Genomic DNA, 25,774 nt, shown 5'->3' on the forward strand with positions numbered 1-25,774 from the left:
TAAAGCATGCCTCACAGAGTAATAAAAAGTGCGCAACTGAGGCACGAAAATAGGCCCCTCCCACCACACTCAATGTACATGGGGCCTTAAAGAAACATATCAAAGTGTTTCTGAGTAGCCATGTGGTCTAAAAACACAAGCCAAAAGACCCCTCAATAAACTACTTAAAAAACATTTTGCCATGCTTGTTTAAAAAAACGTTTTACCATGCTCGATTAAAAAAAAAAAAAAGTTTTACCATGCTTTCATTAAAAAACGTTTATCATGCAAAAAAATAAATAAGTGTCAACCAGAATTTTTTAGCCCTCATGCAAGCTGTTATACCACACTATGTCTCCGATTACAGCTTACCTTTCCCCTGATGGGGATAATGTCAGCCTTTCCCTTGAATATTATACAGTTTTTCTAGAGAAAAATGACTGAACATACCTCAGTGCAGCACAGCCTGCAAACAGTTCCTCACACTGAAGTTTCCTGTACTCCTCAGCTTTCTGTGGGAACAGCAATGGACCTTAGATCATCATCCTCCAGGCAGAACTATTCATCTATTTTCTGTCTGAGAGTAAATAGTACAACACCGGTACCATTTAAAAATAAACTCTTGATTGAAGGTAAAAAACTACACTATGTCACCACACTTCCCTTTACACTTCCATCTTGCTGAGAACCGGCAAAGAGAATGACTGGGGGGTGGAGTTAGGGGAGGAGCTATATAGACAGCTCTGCTGTGGGTGCTCTCTTTGCCACTTCCTGTTGGGAAGGAGAATATCCCACAAGTAATGGATGAAACCGTGGACTCGATACACCTTACAAGAGAAAATATTTTAACAGACATATTTCTTTATAATCTCAATCTAATAGGTAAACAAATACAGTACATTGTTTATATACATACATATACATACACACACACACACAATATTCACACAAACAGCCTAGCATGTTACACTTTAAATAAGTAAACATTTCAAGTGTTTTATATTTTTACGTTAATGGCATTTTAAATTTCACGTGCACACACCAGAATACTACATGGGAGATCTAAGTGATGGCCTAAGCGATCACCTAAGTCAGACATCCTCAAACTTGGCCCTCCAGAGGTTTTGAAATTACATTTCCCATAATGCTCAGTCAGCATATCAGATGGTTGAGCATCATGGGAAATGTAGTTCCAAAACCTCTGGAGGGCCAAGTTTGAGGATGTCTGACCTAAGTGATCGGCATTACAAATGAATAAAGGACATATCCAGAATTACTAAGCAGTATATGGTGGAGAAAAGTAGGCACCTGCTTTATCCTAAGTTGTTGGAATTGAGGAAAATGCTACAAAAACAACATTTATCCTTACCTAATAAATGTATTTCTTTTTTGACACGATGAGTCCACGGATCATCTTAATTACTAATGGGATACTTACCTCCTGGTCAGCAGGAGGCGGCAAAGAGCACCACAGCAGAGCTGATAAATATCACCTCCCCTCACTCCCAACCAAGTCATTCGACCAAAGTCAAGGAGAGAAAGGAAGTAATAAGATGCAGAGGTGTCTGAAGTTTACAAAACCAACAACCTGTCTCTAATAACAGGGCGGGTCGTGGACTCATCGTGTCAAAAAAGAAAAAAATCAGGTAAGCATAAATTTTGTTTTCTTTTTAATGACACAATGAGTCCACGGATCATCTTAATTACTAATGGGATCCAATACCAAAGTTAGAGTAAACAGATGATACGGGAGGGACAAGATAGGGAACCAAAATGGAAGGCACCACTGCTTGAAGAACCTGTCTCCCAAAGGCGGACTCAGCTGAGGCAAAAGTATCAAATTTGTAAAACTTTGAAAAAGTGTGAAGAGAGGACCAAGCTGCAGCCTTGCAAATCTGTTCCACAAAAGCTTCATTTTTGAATGCCCATGAGGAAGCAACAGTCCTCTTGGAATGAGCCGTAACTTTCTCTGGAGGTTGCTGTCCAGCAGTCTCATATGCAAATAGGATGATACTCTTCAGCCAAAAAGAAAAGGAAGTAGCTGTAGCTTTCTGACCCTTAAGTTTTCCTGAGAAAACCACAAACAAACAAAGAGGAAGACTGACGAAAATCTTTAGTCGCCTGTAGGTAATACTTTAAAGCACGAACCACGTCCAAATTGTGCAAAAGCTGTTCCTTCTGAGAAGAAGGATTAGGACACAAGGAAGGAGCAACAAACTCCTGCTTAATGTTCCTGTTAGAAACAACCTTAGGAAGAAATCCTAAATTAGTACGCAAAACTACCTTATCTGAATGGAAGATAAGGTAAGGAGATTCACACTGCAATGCCGAGAACCTACGAGCAGAAGAAATAGCAACAAGAAATAAAAATTTCCAAGATACCAACTTAACATCTAAAAAATGCATAGGCTCAAACGGAGCCCGTTGGATAACATTAAGAACTAAATTCAAACTCCATGGAGGAGTAACTGGTTTGAAGACAGGCCTAATTCTAACCAAGGCCTGACAGAAAGATTGAACATCTGGAACATCTGCCAGACGTTTATGCAACAAAATAGATAAAGCAGAAATCTGACCCTTCAAAGAACTTGTCTATAATCCTTTCTCCAAACCCTCTTGGAGAAAAGAAAAAATCCTAGGAATCCTAACTCTACTCCATGATTAACCTTTGGATTCACACCAATATAGATATTTGCGCCATATCTTATAACAAATCTTTCTGGTTACGGGTTTACGAGCCTGGATTATGGTCTCAATGATCAAATCAGAAAAACCCCGCTTAAACAGAATTAAGCGTTTAATCTCCAAGCAGTCAGCTTCAGAGAAACTAGATTTGGATGCAGGAAGGGACCTTGAAGAAAAAAAAACTTAAATACAAAAAAACATTACTGTGGCCTTTAATTTTAAACCGCAACTATTTTACTGGGCACTAAATTTGGTCCCACAGTCACCTCCACACCTCAGCCCCGCTGAGGCGCCTACCTTCCTGACCCAGAGATGATACGCTGTCAGATGTGAAGCTGCTCTCCCACTCTTCAGTTGAAACAAATCCCCTTGCGCAGCGGAAGATTTGGCCCGTTGCCACAACAAAAAAAAAATATATAAAAAAAAAAATAAAAAAAAAAAAAAAAAATGATGCAGCCCGGTCCTAGTAACGCATGTAATAGCAGTACACATGCGCTCCTAGAAACATCAGACCGGATCTCACTTATGCCTCAAAATGTCTCCACTGTAAGCGCAACTAGGAAAAGCGCAGGAGAAGTAAATCGGCCCATCGTGGGAGTGTCTAAAATGCAATGCCTGTTTCCCGGGGAAAAATTAACCCCACAGAACATGGAACCACCAGAGCCCTAAAAATGTTCAATGCCTCAGAGCTCAGACTAACCCCAGTGCCAAAAAAATACATATACCTGCCAAATATTTCTCTCCTGCTTAGGAGAGTATTGCCAATAATAAAGTGCCCCTTACATGAGAGCCCTTTACTAAATAAATAAGGTATTTTCCTGTGCCCACTCTTTTCTGAGTTGATCTGACTGCCCCAGAACAAGAAAATAGCACTTACCTCAGGGTACTGCCTGACAGCAAGGCAGTTTACAGGTGTGAGAGGTCCTCTTCCTCACATCGACCTGTAGAAAACAGAGACTGAATCATATCCAACCGACTATAGGAAATTAGGGCAGTATTAAAGGGACAGTCAAGTATAAATTAAACTTTCATTATTCAGATAGGACTTTTAATTTTAATTGACTTTCCAATCTACTTTTATCATCAAATTTGCTTTTTTCTCTTGGTATTCTTAGTTTAAACTAAACATAGGTAGGCTCATATGCTAATTTCTAAGCCTTTGAGGGCTGCCTCTTATCACATGCTTTTTAAATCTCTTTTCAACACAAAGAGACAGAAAGTACACGTGGGCTATATAGATAACACTGTGTTCAGGCACAGAAAGTTATTTAAGATATAGCACAATACAATGCTAAATTTAAGACAATAGATAATAAACAGTCATGTGATCAGGGGGCTGAAAGAAGGTTCCTAGATACAAGGTAATCACAAAGGTAAAAAGTACATTAATATAACTGTGTTGGTTATGCAAAACTGGGGAATGAGTAATAAAGGGATTATCTATCTTTTAAAACAATAACAATTCTATGGTTGACTGTCCCTTTAAATATAGGAGGCTCAGTGAGAATTATGTCCCACAAGTTCCCATTACTCTAAAGCCACCAAACCTCTACTGCAGAGACTGACATGGACTACAGCTACACCCTAGGAAAAAGTAGCACAATCCTGTACCACTTTAAAAATAATAAACTCTTGATTGAAGAATCTTAACTAACACCTCACTTTGCCACTTCCTATCACTAACGCAGGCAAAGAGAATGACTGGGTTGGGTGTGAGGGGAGGTGATGTTTGGCAGCTCTGCTGTGGTGCTCTTTGCTGCCTCCTGCTGACCAGGAGGTGAATATCCCATTAGTAATTAAGATGATCCGTGGGCTCATCGTGTCATTAAAAAGAAAATACAATCCACGTTTAAGTCATCTTAAAAGTTTTATTATAAGCTTCTTAAGAGTCTTATTATAGGCTTACCTTTTTATGTATAGGGTTTGAGGAAGAATGTGTTTCAACAGTAAGCCGTACACCAGCCCTTCTGCAAAAAGTGAAACAAAAAATGTAAAAAAAATTAAAAAGAAGTTTACAATAATAATTACTATAATTTACTTCCTTAAAAGGGACATTAAAACACTAAAGAAATGCTAGATTGATGCATTCAAAGAAAAGATTAGTTTGAGAATAAGATGTAGATGTATTTGTTAAAAGTTTTATTAGCTGCTTAAATATTGACAACATATGTGTAATGTTTTAGTGTCTATAAAACAATGGGAGCTGCCATGTTGTAACTTAGGTTATCTTCTCTGTTGTACTATAAATATGTCACTAGAGTATGCAGCCAATGGCTGTGTGGAATATAGAGTAGCCAACTCTTCTGCAACAGAAACCCCCACCAACCAATTCCTGTCAGAACTACAACTAAAAACTATTTTTGAGGAAGTTAGGGGAATACTTAATGCCCGGATAACCCCATTAGAGATAAGTCTAGCTATAAAAGATCTTAAGCCAGGAAAAGCAGCAGACCCTGACGGCTTCCCAAGCGAATATTACAAATGATTTAAGTCCACACTAATTCCACATCTCACTACATTTTGCAACCACATTTTGGTTGGCCACGAAATTCCCCCTGAATTGTTGTATGCTTAAATCATAGTTATTCCCAAACCGGATAAAGATCCTAAAATCTGCTCTAATGACCGACCCATATCACTAATAAATCAGGACCTAAAAATCTTTACTAAGATTCTTGCCAACCAACTTAAATTAATTTTGCCAACCTTAATCCATCCAGATCAGGTTGGATTCATCAAAGATAGGTTAGCACCTGATAATATCAAGCATATGATAAATATAGTAAATTACTTGGATAGATCTCGGACGCCTTTTCTGCTTCTTTCTTTGGACGCGGAGAAGGCGTTTGACGAATAGGGTTTCAATGGGTCCTTTACGAAAATTTACTCCAAACCAACAGCCCAGGTTTCTTCAAAGGGATAAAGATCTAAGGCCTTCCCCATACTAAATGGTTCAAGACAGGGATGCCCCCTATCCCCAGTTACATTTGTCATGTGCATCGAACCCCTAGCAGCCAAAATCAAACTCTCCTAAGATATATCCGGAGTCTGTATAGTAAACACAGAACACAAACCAACATTATTTGCAGATGATAAATTAGTAACAATAACCAAACCACTTATCTCACTCCCTAACCTATATGACATAATAGCGAAATGTTCAGCAATCAAGGTCAATCTGAATAAATGTGAAGCTCCATCGCTGGCCCTACCCCCTCAAACTAAAAAACTATTAGAACTAAATATCCTAATTTATAAAGATATTAGGCGGGATATTCATAAATGGAAATACATTCTCTACATATACATTCTCCTGGCTGGGACGACTGGCAACAGTAAAGATTAACATATTACCACAACTACTCTATTTGTTTAGAGCTATAACAATTAAAATACCGATCCCCAAATTAGCAACTTTTCAGTCTGAATTACTGGCATATATTAGAGGTAAAAAAAAGTGTTATTGTTGCGCTCTATGAGCGATCTCACCCAATCCGTCCAGGATTCAAAAAGACGTTATGTGTAAACTGCAGGGGAGATGTCCAATAATGGCTCAAACCTGTGGCAATTCCAAGATGAAATTCAAACCAGCATGCTTGCATCGACTCCGTTGGCGTCCGACATCTCACACACACACACCAGTCAACGTACATTTCGGGCTCCGCCCTTCGACTTGGCCTGACGTTGTAGGAAAACCTCCTTCTTTTAAGGCATAACAGTTCAGTAGGGCGACGCCTATCCAGCGTCATAATCACATGGCATAACATGACAGCACTATACATATACAAAGTGCCTTGTCCGTGGGTACTCACATGTATTTAACAACTGCCTAACTAAAAATGTCAGCAATGCACATATTGGTCAATAGATAATACAAAAACATTAGTATATCAGAAAGAAAACTCACGGGCCATAATAAAGATAATGAGTGAAGTAAGTGAAATATCACCACAAAGCATACCATAATGACAATTGGAATACCTAGCTCTTACAATCACTAGCGACACTTTACCCACTTCACACAAAAGATTTCTTATGTGCCTAATTATAATAAGTCTATACTGCCTATATACATATGTATAGTCAAAAAGAAAATAATGCCAACAAATTCAAAGGATTATACAACCCTACAAAAAAATTAATAGTATATGGATGAGCATCAGTCACTAAATAAATGTTCCCAAAGTGATTTCCCTATTTAAACCATAGGGAGTCATGGAATCCAATTTGTGGATTCATAATGCTTCCTTTTCAAACAGTAATTTCTGTCTGTTTCCACCCCTCCTCAAGGGGCCTACTCCATCTACAACCTGAAATTTAAGTTGGCTTTTATTATGACCCAATAATGTGAAGTGATGGGCTACAGGGGCCGAGGGATCAAGTTTCCTATAGCTGTCTTATGTTGTTTGATCCGTTTCACTAATAGGTTTGGTGGTTTCGCCAACATAGGCCAAACCACACGGACATTTGATTGCATAAACCACGTATTGTGAATCACATGTGTAATTACCTCTAATAGATAGACGTTTACCAGACCTTGGGTGGATTGTAGTGTCGCCTAATTGAATTGAATTTCATTGTGCACAATTATTGCATGGAAAAGTACCATTAGGGGCCTCACTGTGGATAGCTCTATTCTGACTAGTTCCCACGTCAGCCTTAATTAAGATATCTCTCAAATTCCGATTCCTTTAGAGAACAGAGGGAAATTGTTAAAAGTATTTGCCAAGATCCTATCCTCTGAGAGCAAAGACCAATGTTTTTTAAAAATATTTTTTAACGGTTGGATGTGATAACCATAAGGTACCACAAACGGAATACTATCATGCAGTGTTCTCTGTTTCTTTTGAATTAAATTTGCACGAGCAATTTGGTCCACTTTAAGTTTATGTGAATGTAACAAATCCACTGGATACCCCCCTGTTATCAAATCGACAAAATAAATCTTGGAATTGATCATTTAAGCGTGTTTCATTATTAATAATTCTCTTAGCCCGTAAGAGTTGGCTGAAAGGAAGGCTCTTAATCGTTTGTGGAGGATGAAAGCTGGTAAACGTTAACAAATTATTTCTATCAGTTTCCTTCCTAAACACGTGTATTTAACTCTTCAAAAAAAAGTTAAATCATAAAGACGTCATCAATGTACCTTTTCCAAAATTTGCAGTGTTCTTTAAAGCTATCATTAGTGTATACAAATTTTTTGACCCAAACCTTCAATTTACCATGGAATATGATCGACATGTCCAAAATTTTCTGGATATTAAGATCTCATTGAGAGATGGTTTCTGGTCTGCAGACGTGTTTAGGAAGGAAACCGATAGAAATTTGTTGTGTTTACCAGCTTTCATCCTCCACAAACGATTAAGAGCCATCCTTTCAGCCAACTCTTACGGTGAATTGTGCACAATGAAATTCAATTAGGCGACACTATAACCCACCCAAGGTCTGGTAAACGTCTATCCATTAGAGGCAATTGCACATCTGATTCACAATACATGGTTTATGCAATCAAATGTCTTTGTGGTTTGGCCTATGTTGGCGAAACCACCAAACCTATTAGGGAACGGGTCAAACAACATAAGGCAGCTATAGGAAAACTTGATCCCTCGGCCCCTGTAGCCCATCACTTCACATTATTGGGTCATAATAAAAGCCAACTTAAATTTCAGGTTGTAGATGGAGTAGGCCCCTTGAGGAGGGGTGGAAACAGACAGAAATTACCGTTTGAAAAGGAAGCATTATGGATCCAAAATTGGATTCCATGACTCCCTATGGTTTAAATAGGGAAATCACTTGGGAAACATTTATTTAGTGACTGATGCTCATCCATATACAATTTTTTTTGTAGGGTTGTACAATCCTTTGAATTTGTTGGCATTATTTTCTTTTTGACTATACATATGTATATAGGCAGTATAGACTTATTATAATTAGGCACATATGAAATCTTTTGTGTGAAGTGGGTAAAGTGTCGCTAGTGATTGGAAGAGCTAGGTATTCCAATTGTCATTATGGTATGCTTTGTGGCGATATTTCACTTACTTCACTCATCTTTATTATGGCCCGTGAGTTTTCTTTCTGATATACTAATGTTTTTGTTTTATCTATTGACCAATATGTACATTGCCGTCTACATTTTTAGTTAGGCAGTTGTTAAATGTGAGTACCCACGGACAAGGCGCTTTGTATATGTATAGTGTTGTCATCATGTTATGCCATGTGATTATGACGCTGGATAGGCGTCACCCTACTGAACTCTTATGCCTTACAAAAAAAGAGGTTTTCATACAACGTCAGGCCAAGTCGAAGGGCGAAGCCCGAAACGTAAGTTGTCTGTTGTGTGTGATGTCAGACGGCAACGGAACAGGGTCCTTTTGTTCATCAGAATCTAGATTCTCTGAGGCTGACTGTGTAGAGATTGAACGATTAGTCCTAGCCAAGAGAGGTTTTTCTGAGAGGGTGATTGATACTCTCATTCAAGCTAGAAAGACGGTCACTCGTCGAATCTATAATAAAGGTGAGGAGGACCTACTTATTCTGGTGTGAAAAACGTGGATTCCCATGGCATAAGATCAAGGTGTCCAGGGTTCTTTCCTTTCTCCAAGATGGTTTGGAGAAGGGACTTTGTGCTAGTTCCTTAAAGGGACAGATTTTGGCTCTGTGTTACTACCAAGAGGCTTGCTGAGCTTCCTGATATGCAGTATTTTGTGCAGGCTCTGTCTAGAATCAGGCCTGTGTTTAGACCTACCACTCCTCCTTGGAGTTTAAATCTGGTTCTTAAGGTTTTGCAGAGGGCTCCTTTTGAGCGTATGCATTTGGTTGACATTAAATTACTATCTTGGAAGGTTCTTTTTCTACTGGCTATTGCTTCGGCATGCAGAGTTTCTGAGATGGCGGCATTGCAATGTGAGCCTCCGTACCTAGTTTTTCATCCTTAAAAGGCTGTTCTTCGCACTTGGTTGGGTTTTCTCTCTAAGGTTGTGTCTGATCACAACATCAACCAGGAGATTGTGGTTTCTTCCTTGTGTCCCAATCCTCCTCCTTCGAAGGAACGATTACTTCATTTGGATGTGGTTTGGGCTTTAAAATTCTATCTTCAGGCTACGAAGGATTTTAGAAAGACTTTGTCATTGTTTGTTGTCTATTCTGGGAAGCGTAGAGGGCAAAAGGCTTCTTCCGCTTCCCTATCTTTTTGGTTGAAACAGCAGACATAAGCCTCCTCAGAGGATAACTGTGTCAGGGTTTCACTTATGATTTAAAGGGCCTCTGTTCCGTATGCTTTGCCTTTGCGTTGTCTCAGACCTGTTGTGTTCCTGTGTATTACCTGGCTGCCTGACGTCCTTCCTGGTTCCTGATCCCTGGCTTGTTCCTGACTCTGCTGTTTTCCTTGTTGCTGATTCCGGCTCGTCTGACTATTCGCTTTGGCTCCTGACTCGGCTCGTCTGACTTCCAGCTCTGGTTTTGACTCCTGGCTTGTTATTTGACTTGTGGACATTTTATTATTTTTTGCTATTAATAAAGGTGTGATTATTTTTGCTCTTCTCGTCTCAGTCTGATTCCTGGCACCCTGACATAACACAAAGGCCATGAATCCTGATGGTGCTAATAATCCAGCTTTACCTGCCATCATTTCCAGGATGGATGAACAGGATCACCGCTTGGATCAATTTGCACTAGCCCTGCAAATCCTGCTGACTCGCACTGCACATTTGGACCAAAGTGTCCCGCAAGTTATGGCTGCTCCTGTTTCCGCTGCTGCACCTATGCCTACTAGGAGCATGTCCTGTTTTGCACCTCTACGTCAGCGATATGGAGGCAATCCTATTCAGTGAAGAGGGTTTTTGAACCAGGTGGGCATTTACTTTGAGATGTTACCTCAGGTGTTTCCCTCTGACAGAGCTAAGGTGGGATTTCTCATCTCGTTGCTCTCTGACACAGCTCTTGCCTGGGCTAATCCCTTGTGGGAGACTAATAAACCTGTGATTTCAAATTACCCTGAATTTGTGGCCTCCTTTCGAAGGGTATTTGATGTTCCGGCTCGCTCCTCCTCTGCTGCTAAACGACTGAGGTCCATTCAGCAAGGTACAAGATCTGTTGCTCAGTATGCCATTGAATTCCGTACGCTTGCCGCAGAGGTAGGTTGGAACAATGAAGCCCTTGTTGCCACCTTCTTTCATGGGCTCTCTGATGCGAATAAAGACGAAGTTGCTGCCAGAGATTTACCAGAGGATCTCGAGGCATTGGCGTCTTTTTTGATCCTAATTGACATCAGACTCAGAGAGAGGCCCTCTTTCAAGGAGCGCTTGTGGAAGCCTCCTGTTCCGTTGTCTCCTACGTGTTCATTCCCACCCATGCCTCCAGGTCCCGAGTCACCAGGTACTGCTGAGCCGAGGCAGTTGGGATTCACGCGTCTCTCCACAGCGGAGAGGGCCTTTAGGAGGAGGGAGGGGCTCTTCCTCTATTGTGGGTTACAGGGCCACCTTTTGAAGTCTTGTCCTACACGGCCAGGAAACGCTCACACCCAAGGTCCTGTCAGGGGCAGACCTAGGGTGGTTTATCCTCGTCCCCGGAACCACTTAAGGAGAAACCTTTGGTCAGGGTTGTCCTTACCTGGGTGGACTCCTCCATAGCCACTCAGGCTCTTGTTGACTCTGGTGCTGCGGGCTATTTCATTGACAGTGCTTTTGTATCAAAGCACTCCATTCCTGTTTTGCCTCGGTCCGTTCCGATTGCTATTGAGGCCATTGATGGCAGGCCCCTTCAGCCTGCACTCGTTACTCACGAAACTGCTCCGTTGTCCATGGATGTTGGGGCTCTCCATTTTGAAATCTTCAGTTCCAGGGGATAAACTCTCCACATTTTCTGGTTGTTCTGGGTTATCTCTGGCTCCAAAAGCACAATCCCAGTCTCAACTAGCGCAGGTCTGAAATTTTGTCGTGGTCCCCGCAATGTATTTCCACTTGTCTTCGTAAACCAGTTAAAGTCTTGTGCACGTCTTCGGTATCTCAATTGCCAGAGGAGTAACAAGAGTTCCTAGACGTGTTTGACAAGGTGCGTGCCGGTACGTTGCCTCCTCACTGGTCTTACAATTGTGCCATAGACCTGCAACCCGGAGCCATTCCTCCTCGGGGTCGGGTGTACCCTCTGTCTGTTGCAGAGAATTGTGCTATGGAGGAGTATGTTGCTGATGCTCTGTCGCAAATCCTGCTCTCCTGCAGGCGCTGGCTTCTTCTTTGTGAAGAAAAAGGGTGGCGAGTTAAGACCATGTATCGATTATAGGGGTCTTAATCGTCTTACCATTAAGAATGCTTACCCTATTCCGCTTATTACGGAACTCTTTGACCGCCTCAAGGGAGCTACGGTCTTTACTAAACTTGATTTGAGAGGAGCGTACAATCTCGTTAGGATTAAAGAGGGCCACGAATGGAAAACAGCATTTAACTGAAGAAGCGGGCATTATGAGTATCTTGTAATGCACTTTGGCCTATGTAATGCTCCTGCTGTTTTTCAGGAATTTATTAATGATGTCCTACGAGATATGTTGCAACAGTGTGTTGTGGTGTACTTAGACAACATCCTCATACACTCACCCACACTTGAGGCTCATCGTTCTGATGTTACACGGGTTCTTCAGAGACTAAGTGAGAACGGCCTGTTTTGTAAACTCGAGAAATGTTCCATCAGACTCAAGTAACCTTCCTAGGTTATGTTATCACAGTTGCAGGGTTCTCCATGGATCCTTACAAGTTATCTGCAGTGGCCTCGCCCAGTTGGTCTTCGATGGGCGCCAGTTTTTGTCTTGGTTTAATTATGTGGTCTCCTACCTGCCTGGTAGTAAGAATGTTAGGGCTGATGCCCTCTCTCGACAATTTTCGCCTCTGTCCAAGGAGGAGTCTGTACCTACTCCTGTTATACCTCCTGACCATATTTTGGCTACCATACGTACTATTTTGACTTCTCCCTTGGGGGAGGAGATCCTGGCTGCACAAACCAATGCTAGTGGTGTTTTGTTCCTGAGAATCTTCGAACTAAACTTTTGCACACTTACCACTATCCTAAAGCCGCAGGTCACCCAGGCAAGAACCAAATGATTTGGTCTGTCTCTTGACAATTCTGGTGGCCAGATCTTCTTTCTGATGTTTCCTCCTGCTCAGTTTGTGCACAGAATAAGACTCCTCGATGTCTTCCTGTGGGTCTAATGGTGAGCGTCCTTGGACACATCTTTCCATGGACTTCATTGTCAAGCTCCCTATTTTCAATGGCAATACTGTTATCCTTATGGTGGTTGACCCTTTTTCTAAAATGTCAGATTGCATTTCCTTGATGAAGCTGCCTACCGCTCAGGAGCTTACTTCAATTTTTGCCCGGGAGGTCTTCCGTTTACATGGGTAACCCAAGGAGATAGTGTCGGACCGGGGTAGCCAGTTTGTCCCCAGATTTTGGCGTTCCTTTTGTGCTCAAATGGGGATCCAGCTTTCCTTCTTCTCGGCATATCACACTCAATCCAATGGGGCTGCGGAACGGTCTAATCAAGCTCTGGAACAGTTCCTCCGTTGCTATGTCTCAGATCACCACAATAATTGGTCTGAACTGTTACCTTGGGCAGAGTTTGCTCGTAATAGTGCTATTAATGCTTCCTCCAAGTTATCCCCGTTCATGGCAAATTATGGGTTGCAACCATCCTTGTTGCTCGATTCATTCATGTCTCAGGGAATTCCGGCTTTGGAGGAGCATCTCCGGCAACTCCGTTCCACGTGGGTGCAGATTCAGGATTGCCTTCATCATTCTATGCAGCGCCATTGGTTTGTAATCTGTTTACCACTGTGTTGCCTCGTCCTCATCCTATCTTTGTTGACAACCATGAGGAGTATGAGGTCAACAGCATTATTGACTCTCGTATGTCCAGGGGCCGTGTACAGTATTTGGTTCACTGGAGGGTCTACAGTCCAGAGGAGCGTTCTTGGGTTCCCTCCTCTGATGTTCATGCTCCCGCCTTCCTCCGTGCCTTCCATGCCCGTTTCCCCAATAAGCCTTTTGTCCTCCCGTGGGGAAGGGGTCATTGAGGAGAGGGTACTGTCAGGGTTTCACTTATTATTTAAAGGGCCTCTGTTCAGTATGCTTTGCCTTTGCGTGGTCTCAGACCTGTTTGTGAGAGTTCCTGTGTATTACATGGCTGCCTGACGTCCTTCCTGGTTCCTGATCCTTGGCTTGTTCCTGACTCTGTTTTCCTTGTTGCTGATTCCGGCTCGTTTGACTTCTAGCTCTGGTTTTGACTCCTGGCTTGTTATTTGACTTGTGGACTTTTTATTATTTTTTGCTATTAATAAAAGGTGTGATTATTTTTGCACTTCTCGTCTCAGTCTGATTCCTGGCACCCTGACAAACGGCTCATTCAAATAGAGCTGTGATTTCATCTTGGGCCTTCAAGAATGAGGCCTCTATGGGGCAGATTTGTTGGGCAGCTACCTGGTCCTCCTTACATACCTTTTCAAAATTTTATGTTTTTGCTTCGGCTGAAGCAGCTTTTGGGATAAAGGTTTTGCAGGCTGTGGTGCCCTCAGAATAGGGTCCACCTCTCTTTTTACCCTCACGTTTTCATTCAGTATCCTCTAGAGCTTGGGTATATTTTTCCCACTAGTAAGAAATGAAGTCGTGGACTCTCCTCATATTAAGATGGAAAACATAAATTATGCTTTCCATCTGAATGAGAATCCACAGCCCCAGCAAGTTTTCTCGGTTGGGCGGACGAAAATTTTTTGTTCTTCTGGCACCATTTATACCCTGATATTTCTCCTACTATTCCTTGTTCCCTCGGCAGAATGACTGGGGGATGAGGGGAGTGGGGGAGGAATTTAAGCCTTTGGCTGGGGTGTCTTTGCCTCCTCCTGGTGGCCAGGTTCTGTATTCCCACTAGTAAGGAATGAAGCAGTGGACTCTCGTCATACAGATGGAAATGAAATTATCTGGTAAGCATAATTTATGTTTTATGTATAAATCACAAACAAACGTTACATTTATGTATAATTATTTTTTTGCAGACATGAAAAATAGCTGCATAGAAGTAATTTCTTGTAGTTTCAGTTATTTATTTCATACAATCAGTATATTGCTATACACTACTATTTAAAGGAGTCACCAATTTGACTGATCAAAAATGTCATGGACTTAATGTGATCCATAGGTAAGGAAATGTACACAAAGAGGTAGATTAACGGCAAGGTGATCAAGAGCTGCCTGGGGAATGTAGCAATAGGGAACCAGCGTATGTCAGAAAGAACAGTGCCCAACGTGCAGACAACTTACTGTTCCAGAAGTGCCTAGTGCAGTACAAGCAATACCACCGTCTGCTGCCTTGGATATTTTTTCCTATTCTAATACCTATAGTAGAGGGAATTTTTGTTTATAACTCATGCAGGGATGCATGCTTTTTTATGCCAGCCACACAAACTTGTTTGTTGTATACAACACACTTATACAGCTCTGCATGCTCATTTTTAGTGTATGGCTACATTATTTATTACATTATTTGTGCATAGATCCACAAAAACAGTATACATCAGTGTGTTACTAGAGTAGAGTTACTCTTTAGTATGACAAAGCACAAAGTATGCATTATCTGTGTATTCTCACAGTTACATTGATACTTATCACAATTATACAGCCCAGCATGCTAGTTATTGTTGCACTAATAATCAATACACAGTGCACTGTGTTCATCATCAGTGTACATATATGTATTACTATAATACATGCCAGCACATATAGTGTATATAGATAACACCCTGTACTACTGAACAAAGCTGATTATGTGTACTTGGCAAGATAATCTAGCATGCTCATTGTCAATATACAGATAAACTGAATACAAGCCAGCACACAAAACACATGAACAGGGAATAAAAAATAAAATAAAAGTGTATGGCAATTACTATTTTTGGCAGCAGAGGTTAGAGGGATTAGATAGACACTTTATATGGAGTTATGTTCTCTTAAAACTAATAAAATTACAATAGTATGAGCTCTCTACGCAAAATTGAATCCCTAAATACTGTGGGATAATTAATAGCCAAGTCCCATTAAATGTGAAGGGAAAAAAAATAGGACACCACACTAACAAGGCAAACTCACTGTTCCCATAGAAACCACTTTCTAAAAACAAACTTGGTTCTCAACAGTTGCATATCTCGGTAAGCTGATAAAGATGTATTATGTTAGAAGAATGAGGGCTGCACAATTAGTCTAAAGTTACTGTAACATTACAGTCTAGTAAGGAGCAGCAACAAACCAATTAGAAGGACCTTTACTTTCAGACAAAAGGTTATTTTATATTTAAAAAAAAATATAAAAGGCAATAAAAAATTGCTTAATTTACATCCAACCCCAAAAATGAACTTATTTCTGTCCTTTTAACCCCTTAATGACCACAATGTACCCTGTATGTCATTGGTCGTTAAGGGTATTTTCAGGACATAATAGCACAAGTCTAGCAAGAACACGCTATTAATGCCCTCCCTTCAGAAGGCTTTGTGGAATAGAGCAGTCTTAACGCTGGGGGCAAGACCGCGCTATAAAACAATCAAGTCCCAAAAAAAGGCCAGTGACATACAGGGTACGTCGCTGGTCCTTAAGGGGTTAAAGTTACAAAACGTTCTAAAAAAAATCATACAATGTAACAGCAACAAAAAAAATCATTCTAAATTTACTTCTATTATTATGAAAGTGCTCTCATTCTCTTGGTATCCTTGAACTAGTTTCTTGAGAACTTAACAAACCTACATAAAAAAACACTTATGAGCTTGTGTCTTAAAGGGACATGAAACCCAGCCTTTTTCTTAGTGATTTAGATAGAGCATACAATTTCAGACAATGCTCCAATTAACTTATATTACCAAATTGTCTTCATTACCTTGGGATCTTTTCTTCGAAGGTTAAACCTGCATACTCTCACTGAATCATGACAGGAAAATAAAAAAAAATGAGTTTCATGTCTCTAACTCTTTCACTACAAAAAAAAAAAAATATGCTTACCTGATAATTTTCTTTTCTTCAGATGGAGAGAGTCCAAAGCCGCATTCATTACTTTTGAGAATTCAGAACCTGGCCACCAGGAGGAGGCAAAGACACCCCAGCCAAAAGGCTTAAATACCTCCCCCACTTCCCTCATCCCCCAGTCATTCTGCCGAGGGAACAAGGAACAGTAGAAGAAATATCATGGTGAAAATGTGCCAGAAGAACAGAAATAACAGACGCCCCACAGAAAAATAGGGGAGCTATGGACTCTTTCCATCTGAAGTAAAGTAAATTATAAACTATACCTAATTTAAGTTTTTCTTCATAAATGGAAGAGTCCACAGCTGCATTCATTACTTTTGGGAAAACAATACCCAAGCTATAGAGGACACTGAATGCAAAAATGGGAGGGTAGAAGAGGCGGCCCATTCTGAAGGCACCAGGCCTGAAAACCATAGTCCACAAGCCTTGCTAGAGACCGCAGGAACTAGACTTGACTGAGTCAACAGCCTCCAGGAGACACTGTCGCCCAACAGTCGGTCTCCAAACAACACACCCCTTACTAAAGAAAGGGAGCAAGCTACCGTATCCTTCCACAAAGAAGAAAAGACACGGAGAAAACAGGAATGTACTTGTAAAAGCACAGCTAATCCCCCTTAAGATGAGCAGCACCTTGAGTCTCTTATCAACCTCGAAAGGAAGAAGGCTGAGTAGACCTCGCAGGGGATCGAACTTGCAACCCTCGGTTTGCTACAGTGCAGAGTAGCCACAGTGCATTAGTATGCTGAGCTAGCTGACCAGCTAGCATAAGGAACTCCAGACCAACAGAGACCCATTCTCATAGAAACAAGGGGAGGCAACTACCAAACCCCAGAAAAAAAGAAACAGGATAATGCTGGGAGTCTGAAACAAAGAGGATCTTCCCCAAACACAGTGCAACGGCACTCTAAAAAGCAACTGAAGAAGATGAAGTTCCCCAAGTCGCAAAAAGGTAGCTCAGAATACCGAAATATTCAGAAACGAAACCTCGTGCAGCAAGCTCAGATAGGTCTGACGAACTACACCAGAAGCAAAACACTGCACGCTGCAGTCATCTAAAAATGACTTAAATACTTGCAGGGCAAGCAGAAAGCAGCTGAAGATAGGATCCTTCAGATTGCTAAGTATCCACTAACTAGAGGATAACGTCGCAGGCTAAGAGCAGCCAGTCCTTCCCACAAATCTTGAACATGGAGAAAGGAGAAACCTCAAGAGGCTTACTGTACCTCGAATGCTCCGAGGACGAATTTAGCAGAGCAGTCCAATGGCAGTCTCCATGGTGGCAGAGACGACATATCCACTAGATCTGCATACCAGGTCCTGCGTGGCCATGCAGGCGCTATTAGAATTACTGAAGCCCTCTCCTGTTTGATTCTGGCAATCACCCGAGGAAGGAGAGGAAAAGGTGGAAACACATAAGCCAGGTTGAACGACCAAGGTACTGCTAGAGCATCTATCAGTACAGCCTGGGGATCCGTGACCTGGACCCGTAACTTGGAAGGTTGGCATTCTGTCGAGATGCCATCAGATCCAATTCCGGTGTGCCCCATTGATGAGTCAAAGTTGCAAACACCTCCGGGTGGAGTTCCCACTCCCCCTGATGAAAAGTCTGACGACTTAGAAAATCCGCTTCCCAGTTTTCTACTTCTGGGATATAGATCGCAGACAGATGGCAAGAGTGAGCCTCCGCCCATCGAATTATCTTTGATACTTCTATCATCGCTAGAGAACTCCTTGTTCCCCCCTGATGATTGATATACGCCACAGTCGTGATGTTGTCCGACTGGAATCTTATGAACTTGGCCGAGGCCAACTGAGGCCACGCTAGCAGCGCGTTGAATATCGCTCTCAGTTCTAGAATATTGATTGGTAATTAAGACACCGCCTGAGTCCACACACCCTGAGCCTTCAGGGAATTCCAGACTGCACTCCAGCCCAGAAGACTGGCATCTGTCATTACTATTACCCAAGATGGCCTGCGGAAACACATCCCTTGGGACAGATTGTCCTGCGACAACCACCACCGAAGAGAGTCTCTGGTCTCTTGGTCCAGATTTATCTGAGGAGATAAATTTGCATAATCCCCATTCCACTGACTGAGCATGCACAGTTGTAGTGGTCTGAGATGAAAGCAAGCAAACGGGACGATATCCATTGCCGCTACCATGAGTCCGATGACTTCCATACACTGAGCCACTGATGGCCGATGAATGGACTGCAGAGCCCTCTGAAGGTTCCCTCTTTTTTGGGAACCACGAATAGTTTTGAATAGAACCCCTGCCCTTGTTCCCGTTCTGAAACTGGGCAAATTACACCCATGGTGTAGAGGTCTTTTACACAGCGTAAGAACGCCTCTCTTTTTGTCCGGTCTACAGACAATCGTGAAAGATGAAATCTTCCCCTTGGGGGGGGGGGGGAGTCCTTGAATTCCAACTGATACCCCCTGGGTCACAATTTCCAATGCCCAGGGATCCTGTACATACCTTGCCCAAGCCTGAGCAGAGAAAGATAGTCTGCCCCTACTAGATTCGGTCCCGGATCAGGGGCTGCCCCTTCATGCTGTCTTGGTAGCAGCAGCGGGCTTTTTGACTTGTTTACCTTTATTCCAGGCCTGGTTAGGTCTACAGACCGCCTTGGACTTAGCAAAGTTCCCTTCCTGCTTAGAGGAAGAAGAGGAAGCAGATGATGTTCCTTTAAAATTTCAAAAGGAACGAAAATTATTCTGTTTACTCCTCATCTTGAGGGGCTTGTCCTGAGGTAGGGTGTGACCCTTACCTCCAGTAATGTCAGAGATTATTTCCTTCAGTTCAGGCCCGAATAGGGTCTTACGCTTTAAGGGAATAGTCAAAAGCTTAGATTTAGATGATACGTCAGCCGACCATGATTTTAGCCATAACGCTCTACGCGCTACAATGGCAAAGCCTGCATTTTTCGCTGCTAATTTAGCAAGTTGAAAAGCAGCATCAGTCATAAAAGAATTTGCTATTTTAAGAGCTTTAATTCTGTCTAAGATGTCCTTTAAAGGTGTCTCAACCTTCAGAGACTCTTCCAGGGCGTCAAAGCAAAAGGCAGCTGCAGTAGTTACTGGAACCATGCAAGCTATAGGCTGTAATAGAAAACCCTGGTGAAACAAATTTTCTTTAGAATACCCTCCAATTTTTTATCCATAGGGTCTTTAAACGCACAACTGTCCTCAATGGGTATAGTTGTACGTTAAACTAAAGTAGAAATAGCTCCCTCCACCTTGGGAATTAATTGCCAAAAATCCTGCATGGAGTCAGATATGGGAAACATTTTCTTAAAATTAGGAGGGGGAGAAAACGGTATACCTGATCTATCCCATTCCTTGACAATTTCCGAAATTTTCTTAGGAACCGGAAAAACATCCGTGTAAGTAGGTACTTCCAAATATTTGTCCATTTTACACAATTTTTCTGGAGGAATCGTGATCGGGTCACAATCATCTAGAACCTCCCTGAGCAATAAGTGGAGGTGTTCGAATTTAAATTTAAAGGACACGAAGTCTGAATCGGTCTGAGGTACTAAATTTCCTGACTCTGAAATTTCTCCCTCAGACATGAAATCCCTAACCCCCAAATCAGAGCATTGGGAGTTAACATCGGAAATAGCCACTAAGGCGTCAGAGGTTTCAGTATTTGCATTAATATCTGACCTATGGCGTTTACCCTGCAAACCAGGCAGTTTAGACAATACCTCTGTAAGGGTAGTAGACATGACTGCGGCCATAGCTTGCAAAGTAAAAGAAGTAGACGCACTAGAAGTACTTTGCGTCGCTTGCGTGGGCGTTAAAGGTTGTGACATTTGGGGAGAATTAAATGGCATATCCTGATTCTCTGCAGACTGAGAATCTTCCTGAGGCCCACTTTCTCCATATCATGCCAGAGTAAAAACAGTACACACCGGTACCATTTAAAATAAAAAAATCTTGATTGAGGGGGGGCGGAGCCGGCACTGGAATGAGATGGCCGCACATTAGGTGAGCTCCGGTGCTTCAACTTGATAAGTACACCTAAAACAACTTCTGACCGCACATATGGCCATAAGATAACATCCCTAATGTTTCTGACACAAGACTGAGTAAGAATATTCAGCTGGAAAGGATGCCGCTTGAAGGACACGCTGTGCAAGTTATATAATATGCATCGCAAGCTATAAAACATAACTACCAGCTGTAGACTATCTGAGGACTGGTAAAAAGTACCCATCTGCACTAATCTAAAGGCCGGCTTGAGTTTTTGGGGTAAGGCTGTCATGCACACATTCACACGCAAGCTCCGACACTTACAGGAGAGATCCTAGAAACAATTGCGGCCGCCATCTTAGCGCGATGCACGCACTTTCAATTCAGCCTCTGTCTTCCACAGCTGCATAAGAGACAAGCTGTATAAGGGGCAGTGACAGGCGGTAATAGCCCAATTATTGCAGATAAAGAACCCGGTTCAGGGGGAAAATATTACCTTAGGACGCAAGGCTGAGAAGAGTGTGAAATTGGAGATAGTGCCTATATTTGCTTAAGCTGTTATATGAAGCTTGCGGCCTATGTCTGCTACACAATGAAGATATGTTTTGTCACATCACATGCCTACTAATGTTAGTAAAGAACTCTTAGTGCCTTAGAGAAAGGATACAGTTTGTCTATGAACACTAAATTAAATTAGCAAAGCATTTTATCAGGGGCATATAAAAAAAAAAAAAAGAAAAAAAAAAAATCATCTTCCCCATTTTGATTCAAATTGATTCAGCTATAAACTGAGTTATTTGATGTACAAGAGACATATCACTGGGGCCTAATACATATAAGCTTGTCAATAAAGACTGTCATTCACAAGTGCATCTCCATAACTGTTATATCTGTGCAGTGTCATCCTGTGCTAACTCGATATAGTTTAAAATAGAGACTTTTCCCAATTAAAGGTGTCAGCAGAGAATAAAACTGTATACCATCACATGACGTGGCAAGGAGTGACTTTGTTACAGAGATCTTAAGAGCTCATAAAGCAAGCCGGAGCTCAAATTTAAAGGATCTTAGTGTTATCAACCAACAAGATGTCGCCCAGAAAAACTCCACAAAAAAGTAAACAAAATAAAAATGGAAACAAAGGGACTCCATCAATGGACAAGTTTTTCAAAACAACTGTTTTGTCATCAACAATAGAGACTCCCACAACCCCGCCAGGTTCTCAGCATTCATCTAGCTCCTCAGAATCTGGTTCAGATGGGGAAGATACCATGGTGTCAGTACCGCAATCAGTTTTATCCTCTATCCCCTCAAAAAAGGACTTCTCCTCACTCATCACACAAGTTAAGCAATGTATTAAGGACGAGATTTCTGAACTAAAGAGTGACATCGCAGAAATCGGTAATAGGGTAAATACTCTGGAAGAAACGGTGCAAGATCAAGATAAGTGCATAACGTCAGTGAGTGAACAGATGGAGCACCAAGATCAAACAATCCGCCAGTTGGAGGATAAACTAGAGGACCTAGAGAACAGGTCCAGAAGACAAAATATCAGAATACGGGGTGTCCCGGAATCTGTCGATGCCTCAACCCTTCAGGAATACCTACAGTCTCTGTTCTCACAACTTAAAGATCCGACAGACAACACTGCGGTAGGAATAGATAGGGCCCATCGCGCCCTGAGACCAAAACCCCCTGAATCGGCACCTCCTAGAGATGTGATAGTAAAAATTACCAACTACCAGATGAAAGAACAACTCATGACAGCGGCAAGAGAAAAGTGCCCCATACAAAAAGACGGAGTCACCCTGCAATTTTTCGCTGACTTGTCAGCCAGGACCATAACTAGGAGAAAAGAACTAGCCCCGCTCACAAAATACCTGCAAGCAAGAAACATAAATTATAGATGGGGACATCCCTTCCAACTCATAGTCATATGGAAAAATAGGAGAGCAAGCTGCTCCTCGCCTGCAGAGATTGAGGATTGCTGCAAGAAGCTCGAAATTCCCCCACCACCATTGGATATGGACACAGACAAAAGGCAAGACCCCACGATCAACACAAATTCACAAACTCCCCCTTTACCACAACGCAAAGAATGGCAGACGGTCCGAAATAAAAGAACAAAGACTTCCTCATCTTCGGACACTAGAGCTCAGATAGGCTGAAAAATCTTTTCAAGAGTTCTGTATCCTTTGAAATTGTTTAACAAGAGTGGGTAATATCCCTTAATAGTTAAATAGAGAGAGACAATGATAAATGGACAGATCAAATCTTGATTAAATGTTCAAGGAATGGCATTTTTGAAAAAAGAGCAGGTCACAGAGAATGTTTTATAGATATTTGTACTTAGAAGGCTGAATGATTTCCGTTAGGGATTTCCTAGCCAATTCCCTCTATTTTTGACATAGAGAAAAAGTTTTTCATGTTAATTTTGTTTGCAATGTTGTTTCCATTGTTTGTTTTTGTTAGAGTGTTTTTAGGAATTGTTCTGCAGAATAGTAATACCATGCGATGGGGTGAGGAGATCCATAGGCATAGAATGAGAATTGAAAAGGTAAGGATATGACAGACACCTGTATTCATTTTATAACACAAAATGTGAAGGGATTTAACATTCCAAATAAACGATCATTAGCCCTTAGAGATATTGCACAAAAAGGAGGGGATATCATTGGTATTCAAGAGACTCACTTTAGGAAAAATTCCATACCCAAATACCTACATAATAGTTTTTCTCAACATTATCATAGTGCACACAACAACAAAAAAATTAATGGGGTAAGCATTCTTATTCGTAATTCAATCCCTTTTAAAATAATAGAACAGAAAAAGGACACTGAAGGCAGATTTCTAGCCATCAGCGGAATACTTTATAACAAATTCGTAACGCTTGTAAATATTTACGCGCCCAACCACAAACAAGCAGCCTTTTTTAAATCTCTACTGCCACAAATACAAGACATACAAAAAGGTCAGCTAATAGTCATGGGAGATTTCAATCTGCCTATTAATCCTAAACTAGACAGCTCAAATTCAAACATATATACACCCAAAAATTCACTCAAATCCATATGGAACCTTACTAGGATCCTTGGGTTGCATGACTCGTGGAGGGTATCCAATCCGGAACGGAGAGACTATACATTCTTTTCGAACCCGAACAAGTCTTATTCGAGGATTGATTATATTTTCATAGATCACTTAACATTATCCCAGGTAAACTCCTCGAACATCATACACACAGCATGGTCTGACCATTCCATGGTCAGGTGCTCCATTGGTTGGCCCTCAGCTCCAGTGAGAGAGTTTAATTGGAGACTAGATGAGACACTATTACTAGACCCAGTCGTGCACAAGACTGTAGAGTCAGAGATTCGGGATTTTTTTCACATTAACGCCCAAGAGGATATGACTCCTTCAACGGTTTGGGAAGCTCATAAGAGCTATATAAGAGGAATACTGATTAAAATCAGAGCTAACAAAATTAAACAGCAGAGAGAGGAATATCAACATATAACTCGGGAAATTACACAGCTAGATTACCTACATAAACTTCAACCACAAAATAAAGGCGTTCTTAACCAATTGAATTTCTATAGAGCCAAACTGACATCGCACTTACACATAAAAGCACAAACAACAGCATTTAAACTCAAACAAAAATGTTATTGCGAAGCAGGTAAGCCGGGACGCCAATTGGCAAGATCACTTAAAAATAAGCAAGCAAAAACATATATACATTCAATCAACAATGCTAGAGGTGAGAGAGTGGAAGATTCCAAACAGATAGCAGAAGTGTTTAAAAACTATTACCATACCTTATATAATCTTTTCCCTAACAGGTCACTTTCAGATCATAAAGATAAGTGCATTAGTTATCTTAATAACATCTAGGTCCCGATAATCTCTGAAACAGATAGCGAAATGTTATAGGCCCCAATAGGTCTCAAGGAAATTAACGACGCAATTAGAACTTTGAGACCAGAAAAAGCTCCAGGGCCAGATGGATTTTCTGGTTCATATTACAAAATTTACTCCCAACTCTTAGTACCCCATTTATTAAACACCTTCGGACAGATAGACAATGGAGGCGCCCTGCCAGATTCCATGTTACAGGCGTACATAACAGTCCTACCTAAACCGGGTAAAAAAACAGATATACCAGCGAATTTTCGGCCTATATCCTTATTAAACATAGATCTAAAAATACTCGCCAAGGTCTTGGCTGCTAGGCTTAATAGTATATTACCATCATTGATCTCACCAGATCAGGTGGGCTTTGTGCCGCAGAGAGAGGCAAGGGATAATACAGTAAAACTACTTAATATTTTGGAATATATAAATAAGAACAAAATACCATCAGCATTTCTATCCACAGACGCTGAGAAAGCGTTCGATAGACTTGATTGGACCTTTCTAGAAAATACCCTTGCTAAATTTAATATACCACCCTCATTTATAAACAAAATAATGGCCTTATACTCATTCCCCACAGCTCAAATTAGAATAAACGGCATACTCTCAGAACAATTTGAAATTCGTAATGGCACTCGCCAGGGATGTCCTTTGTCTCCACTCTTGTTTATTTTATCATTAGAAGTTTTGGCCAGCAAAATTAGATTCAACAATAACATAAAGGGCATAATTATAAACCATAGAGAATATAAATTATCTATGTTCGCAGATGATGTCCTGATGTCTCTGTCAAATCCCTTAGAGTCTCTCTCTGCGGTACGAAATGTACTACACGAATATGGCGAGGTGTCAAATTTTCTGATAAATACAAACAAGTCGGAACTTCTACCACTACACATACCTCCCACAGAAATTAACCACATACAAAACAAATGCTCATTTGCGATTCAGCTGAAATCCATCAAATACTTAGGTATATACCTGTCTAATAGTCTAGAGTCAACTTGCACAATCAACTATTCTAGGCTGTTTAAAAATATCTATAATCAAACCTGGTCCTGGATGGCGAAAAACATTTCTTGGATAGGAAGAGTAAATACGGTCAAAATGGTACTGCTGCCAAAGATCTTGTACATATTACAAACCCTACCCCTACCAAACACT

At 41.3% G+C, this 25,774-nt stretch overlaps 1 protein-coding gene across 1 annotated transcript in view; it reads right to left on the minus strand.

Annotated features, from left to right (window-relative positions):
* LOC128649249 (spindle assembly abnormal protein 6 homolog) overlaps nt 1–25,774 on the minus strand; it is a 445,197-nt gene that overhangs the window by 337,032 nt on the left and 82,391 nt on the right. The window contains exon 2 of the mRNA XM_053702402.1: nt 4,571–4,631. Coding sequence (XP_053558377.1) covers nt 4,571–4,631 — 61 coding nt within the window. The remainder of the gene's footprint in view (nt 1–4,570; nt 4,632–25,774) is intronic.

The sequence above is a fragment of the Bombina bombina genome, chromosome 2, assembly GCF_027579735.1.
Source record: "Bombina bombina isolate aBomBom1 chromosome 2, aBomBom1.pri, whole genome shotgun sequence".
NCBI classification, from domain to species: Eukaryota; Metazoa; Chordata; class Amphibia; order Anura; family Bombinatoridae; genus Bombina; species Bombina bombina.